General features: G+C 38.4%; 1 protein-coding gene across 2 annotated transcripts in view; it reads left to right on the forward strand.

Moving 5' to 3' along the window:
- Positions 1-1,537: 1,537 nt before the first annotated feature.
- The window catches only part of LOC114756871 (1,4-alpha-glucan-branching enzyme 3, chloroplastic/amyloplastic), a 39,242-nt gene continuing 28,357 nt past the window's right edge, over positions 1,538-12,422 (forward strand). The window contains exons 1-6 of one of the 2 annotated variants that reach the window (XM_028945807.1): positions 1,538-1,907; positions 2,248-2,319; positions 2,595-2,659; positions 3,101-3,760; positions 5,252-5,424; positions 5,518-5,607. In XM_028945807.1, the coding sequence (XP_028801640.1) occupies positions 1,633-1,907; positions 2,248-2,319; positions 2,595-2,659; positions 3,101-3,760; positions 5,252-5,424; positions 5,518-5,607 (1,335 nt within the window). In that variant the 5' untranslated portion in view covers positions 1,538-1,632. The remainder of the gene's footprint in view (positions 1,908-2,247; positions 2,320-2,594; positions 2,660-3,100; positions 3,761-5,251; positions 5,425-5,517; positions 5,608-12,422) is intronic. The other variant, XM_028945806.1, reaches the window with a different exon arrangement.

Genomic DNA, 12,422 nt, shown 5'->3' on the forward strand with positions numbered 1-12,422 from the left:
GTTTTAAGAAGTTATTCGGCGAACAACAAGTCACAATGCTACCATTGACAAGTCAGTGTGCCACTATTGATAAGTCATAGTGCCACTATTGACAAGTCATAGTACTACCATTGACAAGTTACAGTGCGACCATTGATAAGTCATAGTGTCACCATTGACACTTCATTAATAATGATTATATATGACAATATAACCAAAATATAATATGATAAAGTAATTGAAAATATCATATGATACTAAAACAGGTTAAGTAATTTGAATTCATATTGTTGATAACTTATATAAGCAAATTAATTGACAAGTCACAGTGCTCTATTGACAAGTCATAACAGCTCTAATGACAATACAGGGTGCAGATAATGACAACTGAAATGATAGCAGAATCTAATATGCCAATTCATAGCCAACTTTTATTTGTACCTTCATATACATAAAACTACACTTATTTCACAATCCATCCCAAAAAAAACACAGGGGTTGCATATAATTACAAAACTAACTATTGGTGTGTATCCATTTACAAAAAATTCCCTTCACACAACTGAGAATTTTAGAAGAAATGAGTTGCTTTCTTTTCCAGCAATTGATAATATAATTTTCTTCAATTCTTCATAACTTGTGCCCTCCTTTACATTGGTTGTTTTTACACTACCTCCCACATATCTCGTATCATCTTCTCCATCATTTATAAACTTTCCCCCCATGTGAACAAAGCAAAATAGATGTTTTCCAGACGTACTCGCCATCAGTAACTTAAACCTGCATCAAGAAGCACGCAACTATCATTGACAACTTAAGGAGCTACATTGACAAGTGTCGTGGCACACATTGACAACAATCGCAGCCTGATTGACAACATAATCCCATTTCGTGCTAAGGGTTTCTACCCTCACTAACCTTCATCTTTTTCTTTCTTTGCCACTAAACTAATGTCAGAACAGAGGAAAACCACCCAAAAACAGAGCACCCATGATCATTCTACACACTCAACTTAAATCAGAACACACACCAATAAAAAACACAGCTTTTCCATTCATTAACTTCTGAATCCTAAACAAAAAACAAAAGCTTTGAAATACCAGAGGCAAAAACTATTTTTTGATTTCCTATTCCCAAACAAATGCACAATCTGTCAAGAAAAGTAGGAGAGGAGAGAAAAGAAAGTTTCACACCTGAAGATTTGTCATATTCCTCGTATTTACAAAGGTTTCAACATCTTCTTCACCCATGGAAATCCTCACATTTACAAAAGCTTCACCATGATAATTTTGTGCGGAAAATCCTCACCCAAAGAACTTCTCTCATCTTTTTTTCTGATGGCAGGGGCAGGGCAAAAGAGTAATTTGTAGATTCTAAAAATTGCATCTAAATCCTTTTGGGACTTCAAAATAATTATGAGATTTCATAAGACCTATTTGATGTATTTTCTTCTTCATGGGACCTCAATGTCATTTTCCCTAAGCATATTGATGCCAAGCTTGGTGACAAACCAAACGCCTAAGGAAGCTTGACTGTATGAAAAACGGAATCGAGTCGACTCATAAACCTCCCCAAAAACACAACCGTTTGAGAACTCGGCCCGCGGTTCTTATCTCAGACTCCCGCTTTCACTTGTCGCTTGTGCTGTTCCCAATGGCGACGCTTCCCATTCCAGTTAAATTTTCGCTACATCCCAGCACTTCCTTTCTCCAATTTCAATTCCAATCCAAGTCTCAAACTATCACTTTTCCCAGAAAAATAAACGTAGTTTGTTCAGCCTCAGAGCAATCCCAGAAACGGCAGAAGCAACAAAATCCGACGAAGAAGAAGGAAAGCATCGACGATGGCGAGAAGGGAATTGACCCAGTTGGGTTTCTCACCAAACGCGGCATTACCCATAAAGCATTTGGCCAGTTCCTTCGTGAAAGGTAACAGTCACATCTGACGACTATAGGGACGAGATCAGAAATGGAAATCTATGGTGGTTTTTCCCCGTTTTGTGAAGCGATTAATGACATTATTCATGAAAAGGAAGTCTAAAGGTATTGTCGTGTGAATTTGCTGAGTGCCTTGAGTTGAACGCCTCTGAAGACGCGTCGGAAGATTGCTACTGGGGGAATAAAGTAACTTGCAACTTTCATTTTCTTTGTTTTTCGGCAAAGATGCAACGTAGCAGCGCGGGGAATAAGCTTATTGGAAACGTTTGTTTCGAAGTAAATTGGATGATATTGTACAAGGAATGGTTATGCACTGTTTTGTATTTTGCAGATATAAATCACTGAAGGACCTGAAAGATGAAATTTTGAACCGCCACATGAACCTCAAGGAGATGTCCTCTGGGTTAGTTCTCTGTGATACAAGTTGAAATTCGTGCCTTTTTAAGGTTACAGTGAAACTCGTGTTTTTAGTTTAATATATATATTTATACTTGTTTTTGTGGCGTCTGAGTGTGTTGGGCTCATTCTTTATTCAAATCTCATGTCCTAATTTCATGTTAACGTTATACTTTTAAATTATTGGTTTCCGTTACTCAATTTTACTTTGCAAAGATTCCCAAGGATTACTGCAATTTGGGCATCTCTGAGTTGCACTTGCTTCTTTTTAATTTTTTCCAGCTTTGAGATACTGGGTATGCATCGTCATCCAGAACATCGGGTGGATTATATGGAATGGGCTCCAGGTTTGTTATTATTCCAGCAGACTACTTTTTTTTTTTTTGGTCATTTTGGCTCGGGAATAAATTTCTTTTGACCATCTTGGGCATGTCACACTCCTGACTATTAAATTTTCAGCTTTTTTTCCCCCCAATCCGTCTTGAGTTATGTATGAGCTCCTTATATATATTGCCGTATTATTGTGATCGAGATGCAAATGAATGTTTTTCTCTTCCACTTTTCTTGGCTTTTTAAGAAGCATAATTAGGTTCAGGAGTTTTCTGTTTAACCATACTTTTCTCTGTATCTCTCACCTCGCATTTGTCAAAGCCCAGCTAAGTTCTTCCTAACGGTCTTGATATGTTGCTATTGGAAAGAGATTCCATAATAATAATATTGTTCTCTTGTGAAGTTTTCTACGGGAGTAGACTGTTTTCCTTGTGTTAATATAACCGTGTGAAATATAGGTGCTCGCTATTGTGCACTTATTGGTGACTTCAATGGGTTGTCACCTACTGAAAATTGTGCAAGAGAAGGTCACTTTGGGCGAGATGATTATGGATACTGGTTTATCATTCTTGAAGATAAGTTAAGGGAGGGTGAAGAGCCAGACAAACTCTATTTTCAACAGTATAATTATGTGGATGATTATGACAAAGGCGACAGTGGTGTCACTATTGAAGAAATCTTCAAGAAAGCAAATGATGAATACTGGGAGCCAGGGGAAGATCGTTACTTAAAAAACCGTTTAGAAGTGCCAGCTAAGTTATATGAGCAAATATTTGGTCCTAATGGACCTCAGACTGAGGAGGAGCTGGAAGACATACCAGATGCAGAGACTAGATACAAGGCATGGACAGCCCACAATGAACCTACCCCTTATGATGTGATTGATAGTGGCAAAGAGTATGACATTTTTAATGTGATAGTGGATCCTGAATGGCCAGAAAAAATTCTAGCAAAGAAGCCTCCTATACCATACTGGTTTGAGACCCGTAAAGGCAGGAAAGCATGGCTGAAAAAATATATTCCTGGCATTCCCCATGGAAGCAAGTATCGAGTTTTCTTTAACACTCCTAATGGGCCATTAGAGCGAGTACCTGCTTGGGCTACATATGTGGAACCAGGTAATGTTATCTGGAATTTGGGAAATCAGTTATTCTTCCACTAATATAAACTATTTTGGAGCTATATGAGGCATCACACTATATGTTGTGGTTATTTCTATCTAAAAGATCTAGCTTATTTAATTTTGAACTAATAAAGGTACCATGCATGTGTATTATTGTTGTGTTCAATTGTTAATTTGAATTTCAGAAGTGTGCCTTTGACGTATTAGTCTTTGCCCTGCTGGTAAATCTTGAGAATCTGCAACCAAAATGCATCTTGAATTTTGAAGATTTTGGTCCCCATGATTGAAGAATGATGCTCAGTGTGCTTGTCCGTGGATACTGTTATGTAAATTATAAATATTTAAAGGTTAGTTATAAGTCAATTAGTTAATATGTCTGTTATGTATTATAGCCGTTAGTAGTTTTCGAGAGTACTATAAATAAGAGGCCCAGAGGTCCATTGTATTCAGGCTTATGTTTACATTTCAATACCACTAGTATATTCGGTTCTCTCCTCTGTTTTCCTCCCTCTCTGCTCTCCTCTCTCTATTTCCTCTTTCTCTCTTCTATTTTATTTTCCCCTCTGAATTTACCACAACTGTGGTATTAGAGCAGCCACCTAATCTGATAAAAATATAAAAAATAATTATACAAGTAATAAATGAAATAAATTAAATGCTATATTGAAAACCAGGCGTAAGTGGTATGGGCATGTACATGGTCCTTATTCTCTTGAAATTCATTTTAACTAAAATATCTCCATCCTAAGAAATAAATTGTTTTTGGATTTTTGGGATAAAAAGGGTAAATTGAGATGAAATCAATGCAATGAAATGGTGGTTCTCTTGAGATTGGGTTTTACATGCTAGGCTTGGGTTTCACTCATTACATAAGCCAGGTTGACCAACTAATCTCTAATTCCTATCCTTCTTCATCTGGAAATTGAGCGATCAATAGATACGCTTGAAGTTACTGCCAAGGAAACTTAATATTGAACATCCAATTTCCCAAAGAACGTGAATAAGAATGAGGGTAATTAAGTGCTAGAATTCACCTAAACTACAATTGTGTAATTAGGATAGGTTAGATGCGTTTTTCCTTCAATGAATGCTACTTGAAGAATGCTTACATGAACATGCCAAACACTCACCGAAATGCACTTCACACTTAACACACACATCAATGCATGAGCTTAATTAAGATGCTTCAATGGATGCCAAGGAACAGTATCAAGTGCAATGTTAAAAAGCCACATACATTGATAATCAAAGTACTTGATACACCAACCAATCTGAATTACACAGAAAATTAGCTCATAAAAATGGAGTCTTAAACTCAAACTCAACACAATACAGCCACAGAGATCTAAAACAGAACACTTAGCTCAATCAGTCCTATTTACTTTTTAGGATTTCATTTCTACTAGGATATGGAGTTCAATTATCTTTTTCGCCCCATCCTTATATCAATCTTGTGCGTGATCCAAATCTTGTTAATTTTAAGCAGATGCTGAGGGAAGGCAAGCTTTTGCAATCCATTGGGAACCAACCCCAGAACATGCATACAAGTGGAAAAACACATGTCCCAGTGTCCCAACTTCCTTGCGGATATATGAGTGTCATGTTGGAATTAGTGGATCTGAGCCAAAGATATCGTCTTTCAATGAATTCACAAAGCAGGTTTTCCCCCCTCTTTCTTTTTGCATTCTCCATTCATTGCTGATTTGCATAGAAATTTGAATCATTATTTACATTTGTTTATGTTCAATGAAGGTTCTTCCTCACATAAAGGAAGCTGGATACAATGCAATTCAGTTATTTGGAGTTATTGAGCACAAGGATTATTTCACTGTGGGCTATAGAGTAAGTTAAATATTCTTGTAATTCATTACTACATTTTTCCTCCTATAACATTTTCTTTTTCTTTTCCCCAATGTAAAACAATATATTTCTCTTGATGGAGATGATTTGAGTTACACAGTATAATTTTAATATGCATTTATATACTCGTGTGATAACCAAGTGACAGAAAACATGGGAGGGAATTCTTTATTAGTCAGAACTTAGTCAATCACACTATTTGGAATATTGCACTAATATCTCCATTAAATAATAGATATGATCCTGCTAATACTCTCCATGACGCAACACACACACACACACACTCACGGATTAACGAAACAGTGATGATTTTGGGAGATGATATAGGAGCAGAGAGAGATTATGGGGGGAGAGAGTTGCAGAAAATAAGAAGAATGGAGAGAGAAACAGAGAGAAACAGAAGGGAGAAATAGCTAGAGGGGAAGGAGAGTGGATAGAAATTGAAGGGAGGGAGAGACAGAAGCACTCAAGATGGGCCCTTTTGTCGTTACTTAGTTTATTGGAAAGGTCGTTCTGATTTGGATGCTACTTGGATCCCAGAAGATGAGTTTCAATGTTTAGATCCTTCCCTGCTAGAAGCTCACAAGCTTTCTATCTCGCCAAAGGAGAGTTTTTTGAAGGCAGGGGGAATTGATAGAAAACATGGGAACAAATATTTAAGGAAGATATGACAGAATATAGGAATTAAAATATTTTAGGGATAGCTTATCATAGAAGAAAGCTTTAATTTATTTATATTATCTTTTATGCAAGTGTTAAGATATTTTGTTGCAAGTTGTACCCAAGTTTCTTCATAGGGAAGGAAGAAGCTTTCTTCACGAGAAGGATAGCTCGTTCTATAAATAGCTAAGCTCTCATATGTAAAAAGTAGACTTTCAATGAATGAAATAATATGGAGCTATGTTATCTCCCCCCCCCCCCCTTCAGTTTCTGATCCTCTCTCCCTTTCTCTCCTTGTTTCTGTCATTCTTTCCCTTCCCCATCTTTGATTTTCATCTCTTCCCCTTAAAATCATTTTAGTTTGCATCTATTCAAGTGTGTGAGTGTGTGTTGCATCACTCCACCTCAAGTTGGATCATTGTGGTTGATATGTAAATGGATATAATTTCTAAATTAATAGGCAGATCTTAAGGGATGAGATGAGATTTAAATTACTCCTAATATCTCTCTTCATTATTCCTTGTAATCTTCCCAAGTCCTCTTGTAATCTCCCTGATACACTCCATGCTCTATATATTGTACAGTATACACTGAATAAAATCATCGGACTATTGAATTTGATCTTTATCGGAAAGAACTGAATATTTCTGTATCTTATTCCACTGATTGCTATATTACATAAATAGGGATCAGATTTCTTACAGAGGGCATGAAATCTGATCATATTAAATGGAAATAATAATGGGTAATAATGGGTAATCAATCTATATTTAATACCCATGATTCTAGGTCTACAAATAAGGAAAGAGCATATAATTAGTGATAAGATTCTAACGGCTAGGAAATCTGTTGCAATCAATTCTTCGATTCTAACACTCCCCCTCAAGCTGGAGAGTAAATATCTAGCATCCCCAGCTTGCTTCGAAGATTTTCAAACTGGACTCTAGCTAGGGGTTTTGTCATTATATCAGCAATTTGGCTTGATGACCTGATGTAAGACAAATTTATGATGCCCTCTTCTACTTTCTCTTTAATGAAGTGTCTGTCAATTTCCACATGTTTGGTTCTATCATGATAGACGGGATTCTTGGTCATTTCTATACTCGCCTTGTTGTCACACCATAAATGTAATGGTCCTTCATAGGTGATTTTCAGTTCCTTTAAGAGTCTAGTGATCCATATCCCTTCACATACACCAAGGGCTACAGCTCTCAACTCTGACTCAGCACTGCTTCTTGACACCACATGCTGTTTCTTGCTTCTCCATGTTACCAAGTTGCCCCACACATAGGTACAATATCCTGTAGTGGACCTCCTATTCTCTAGGGATCTTCCATGGTCAGCATCTGTGTAAACTTCTATGTTTCTCTTCCTGTTCTTTTCAAAGAAGATACCCTTTCCTGGATTGAGTTTTAGGTAGCTTAGAATTCTGAGAACTGCATCCATGTGTTCTTCTTGGGGTTGGTGCATGAATTGACTAACTACTCCTACTGCATAACTTATGTCCGGACGTGTATGGGTCAAGTAGATTAGTTTCCCTACTAGTCTCCTGTATTTTTCAGAGTCAACTGGAGTAGCATTTAACTTGACTTCTAAATTGCACGAGGTTTCCATCGGGGTGTCACTTGGTGCAGCTCCAAGCATTCCTGTTTCGTAGAGAAGGTCCAGTGTATATTTCCGTTGGGATACATTAATTCCTTTCTTAGTTCTAGCCACTTCCATGCCTAGGAAGTATCTCATTTGCCCAAGGTCTTTTACTTGGAATTCATTTGCAAGAGCCTTCTTTAGGGATCCTATTGACTCTTCATCGTTCCCTGTGATCACAATGTCATCCACGTAGACAATAAGGATGGTGACCCCTTTATTTCTGTGTCTTACGAATAGGGTGTGATCAGCTTGGCCTTGTGAGTATCCAATCCTTCTCAACGCCTTTGCAAATCTGTCAAACCAAGCCCTTGGGGATTGTTTTAGCCCATATAGAGCTTTTCTGAGTTTGCACACTTTAGTAGCATTTTCAGGTCTTTGTACCCCTTCTGGTATCTCCATAAACACTTCCTCCTCCAAGTCTCCATTTAGGAAGGCATTCTTCATGTCTAGTTGATGTAGAGGCCAGTCCAGATTGGCAGCCACCGAGAGTAGGATTTTGATAGAGTTGAATTTGGCTACTGGAGCAAAGGTTTCTTGATAGTCTATTCCATAGGTCTGGGTGTACCCTTTTGCTACTAGCCTGGCCTTATATTTGTTCAGGCTTCCGTCAGGGTTGTACTTTGGAGTGAACACCCACTTGCATCCCACTACCTTCTTTCCTGGTGGTAATGTGGTGATATCCCACGTCCGGTTTTCATTAAGGGCTCTCAGTTCTTCTTCCACAGCTTTTCTCCATCCCTGGCTAGCCATAGCTTGCTGGAAAGTTTCTGGTGTCTTTACCTGCGCACTGTTAGCAATAAAGTTTTGCATTCTGGTTGACAAATTACCATAAGAAACAAACCTTTGGATGGGATGTTGGGTGCAGGATCTGACTCCCTTTCTTAGGGCGATTGGCCATCCCATTTCTTCAAGATCTAACCTTGGATTGGAGTCATGGTCATGCCTTGTAGTGGGAGAGTTTTCTTCTAATTCTCCATTAGAGTAATTGCTGTTATTTAATTCTTGATTCTCAAGAGTATGTTCATCTTCGTTGTAGTTGTGGTTTGAGTTTTGTGAAGTTTCATTACTGTCTTGAGGTGCTTCTACTGTATCAGATATTGTTTCAATTCTGTTTGGTATTTCTTCTAGTGTTGTTTCAAGTCTGGTTGTCGGTATTTCAGGTCTGTTTGTTGTCTCTTCAGGTCTGTTTGGTGTCTCTTCAGGTCTGTTTGGTGTTGCTGATATTGTTTCAGGTCTGTTTGGTGTCTCTTCAGTTCTGTTGGGTGTCACTGGTTCTTGGATTAGCCATTCTGCAGCTCCATAGTTCTCCCCCTGAATGGGTAATTTAGGGTAATAAGCATCATCTTCATAAAACACAACATTCTTTGTGATGTGGACCGTTTTGGTAGAGGGAGAGTAGCATTTATATCCCTTTTGGGTTGGAGAGTAGCCTAGGAAAATGCATTTTTCGGCCCTAGAGTTGAGTTTGCCTTCATTTCTGTACACAAACACAACACACCCAAAAATTTTAGGAGGTAACTGATTTATTAGAGGAGAATTTGGGTGATGTTCAAGTAATTTTTGTACTGGTGTTTTAAAGTCTATGACTTTGGAGGGTACTCTATTTATGAGATAAGCTGATGTTAATATTGCATCTCCCCAAAACAGATTGGGGACATTTTTTTCTAACATAATAGCACGGGTTACCTCTAAGATATGCCTATTTTTCCTTTCAGCCACTCCATTTTGCTGTGGGGTATAGACACATGATGTTTGGTGATGTATTCCTTGTTGTTCGAGAAACTCTTTGAAGGCCTTGCTTAAATATTCTTTTGCATTATCACTTCTAAGAACTTTGATTGTGGTTTGAAATTGATTTTTCACAAACATAAAATTTTTTTTGAATGTTTCGAAAACCTCAGATTTTTCCTTTAATAAAAAGATCCAAGTCATTCGTGTGTGATCATCAATAAAAGTAACAAACCAGCGAGCATTAGAGAGGGTCCTTGTCTTAGCTGGACCCCATATGTCACTATGAATAAGTGTGAAGGGGGCAGTGGGTCTGTATGGTTGTTTTGAGTAGGTGGTTCTGGTTTGTTTGGCAAATTGACAAATATCACAGGTAAGAGAAATAGAGCTTTCTTTATTAAAGAGATGTGGAAACAAGTGCTTCATATAATCAAAGCTAGGGTGGCCTAACCTATGATGCCACAGTAAAATATCTCTATTTTGTGTGTTGTGGCTAACCATAGCTTGGTGTGTTTCCTTATTGTTCTTGTGGAAGTAGTAAAGTCCATCCCACTCTTTAGCCTTGCCAATCATCCTCCCCGAGGCTAAATCCTGAAAAATACAGCCACTGTCATCAAATAGGACATGACAAATCTGACCTTTGGTCAGTTTGCTTACAGAAATGAGATTGCAAGTGAGCTCTGGCACATATAACACATTATGTATGGTCAAGTAGTCAGTTAATTCAACAGTTCCTAATCCACACACTTTAGCACTAATTCCATTTGCTACTTTTACTTTCAAGTTTTCATGACAGAGTTTAATATTGCTAAACAGAGATTTGTTACCAGTCATGTGATCTGAGGCCCCAGAATCAACAATCCATACATCATCACTAGTCACCATAGCATTTAGGGCAATTATAGAGTTACCTGATTTTACTAGGTTAACATTTGGAGTACTGGTCTGTTTTTCCAGAATTCGCCTCAATAGCTGAACCTCTTCTAGACTTAATTTCTCTTCCTCTTCCTCCTTCTTCTCTGTATGGTAGCTTCTTCTTTCATTTCTTTGTCTGCTGTTCAGATTGGAAGGTTTCCCATGCAGCTTCCAGCAAATCTCCTTGGTGTGACCTCTTTTGTTACAGTGTTCACACCATTTGTCACCTTTTCGTTTCTGGTCTGTGGTGTTTCCACTTTTGATAGCCATTGCAGAAGCTTCATTTTGGGTCACTGGAGTTTGAGTGAGTTGTTTTCTGCTTTCCTCACATTTCACCATATTAAAGGCTTCGAAAAGTGAGGGTATGGGCTTAAGACCCATGATTCTGCCCCTTACTTCTTCAAATGTGTCATTGAGTCCTAACAAGAACTCATAGGTTCTTTCTGTTTCAACTAGCTTTTTGTAATACTGAGTATCATCTAAACATTTCCATGAGTGAACTTCAAACAAATCTAATTGTTGCCATATTCTCATAAGAGAGCTATAGTATTGGGTTACCGTTAAAGTACCTTGTTTGAGTTCTCTAAGTTGTTTCTTTAGTTGAAACAGTGCTGCAGTGTTGTCCATAGAAGAATAGGTTCGTTTGGCTGCATTCCATATTTCCTGGGCTGTCTGCGCTAATAGGTAGCCTTCACTGATTTCCAGTGTCATGGAATTGCACAGCCAGGTCATCACTTGATTGTTCTCGGCAAACCAAGTATCAAATTTTGGATCATCCGAGGCTGGTTGTGGTGCCTGACCATTGATATACTTCTCTTTGCGTCTTCCACGGAGGTACATTAGGACACTTTGTGACCACTGGAGGTAGTTACTTCCATTGAGCTTGTGCGCTATCACGGTTTGTTGATTTTCATTTGCAGCGGTGAGTTCTGGGCCATGGTTGCTCCCTGGAGGGTCGTGTTCGTCTCAGTGGACGTTGGGTTGGAGTGGGTCGACGTCGACTCACTGGTTGGAGATGATCCGGCCATTAGGGCGATCGAATTTGGCCCTTTCTGTGCCTGGTTCGGTCGACGTCCAGAGAGGAGTGGTGGGAACTCATCACTGTTCATTTTCTCTTTCCGAAAGCTCTGATACCATATCGGAAAGAACTGAATATTTCTGTATCTTATTCCACTGATTGCTATATTACATAAATAGGGATCAGATTTCTTACAGAGGGCATGAAATCTGATCATATTAAATGGAAATAATAATGGGTAATAATGGGTAATCAATCTATATTTAATACCCATGATTCTAGGTCTACAAATAAGGAAAGAGCATATAATTAGTGATAAGATTCTAACGGCTAGGAAATCTGTTGCAATCAATTCTTCGATTCTAACAATCTTGGCTCTACATGGCATTAGAGCCAGGTTCCGATCCTGGGACTTGTGGGTTATAGGCCCACCACACTTATCATGTCCAACTTACCAATACAATCCTCAAAACTATCTTGAAAGCCAGCATGTGGGAATATCTGTAGTTGATCCTTAAGAGGTATATAGATCATATGCATAATGCTTTCCCCTTGCTTAGAACCACCATGATGGGTGGGCCATGACCATCCACCTAGCCATGACTAAGGCGGTATTAGGAGCAATTGAAGGCTCTGATGGTAGATTCTTAGTTTGCATTGCCTGAGAAAAGGTTTCATAAAGATTAGAGATCTTGGATCAGACAAGATTTGTGAAAGAACTGTTTCTTATTCATACAGAAGGCCAGTAAACCAGAAGCCACACTGAAGACCAAAGAATCTATGATGCTCCATGGGAAAAAAAATCCTTTAAATTGCTCTTCCTCAGGGT

This window comes from Neltuma alba, unplaced genomic scaffold (genome assembly GCF_004799145.2).
Source record: "Neltuma alba isolate B1F8T4 unplaced genomic scaffold, ASM479914v2 tig00010519_pilon, whole genome shotgun sequence".
Taxonomy (NCBI): Eukaryota; Viridiplantae; Streptophyta; class Magnoliopsida; order Fabales; family Fabaceae; genus Neltuma; species Neltuma alba.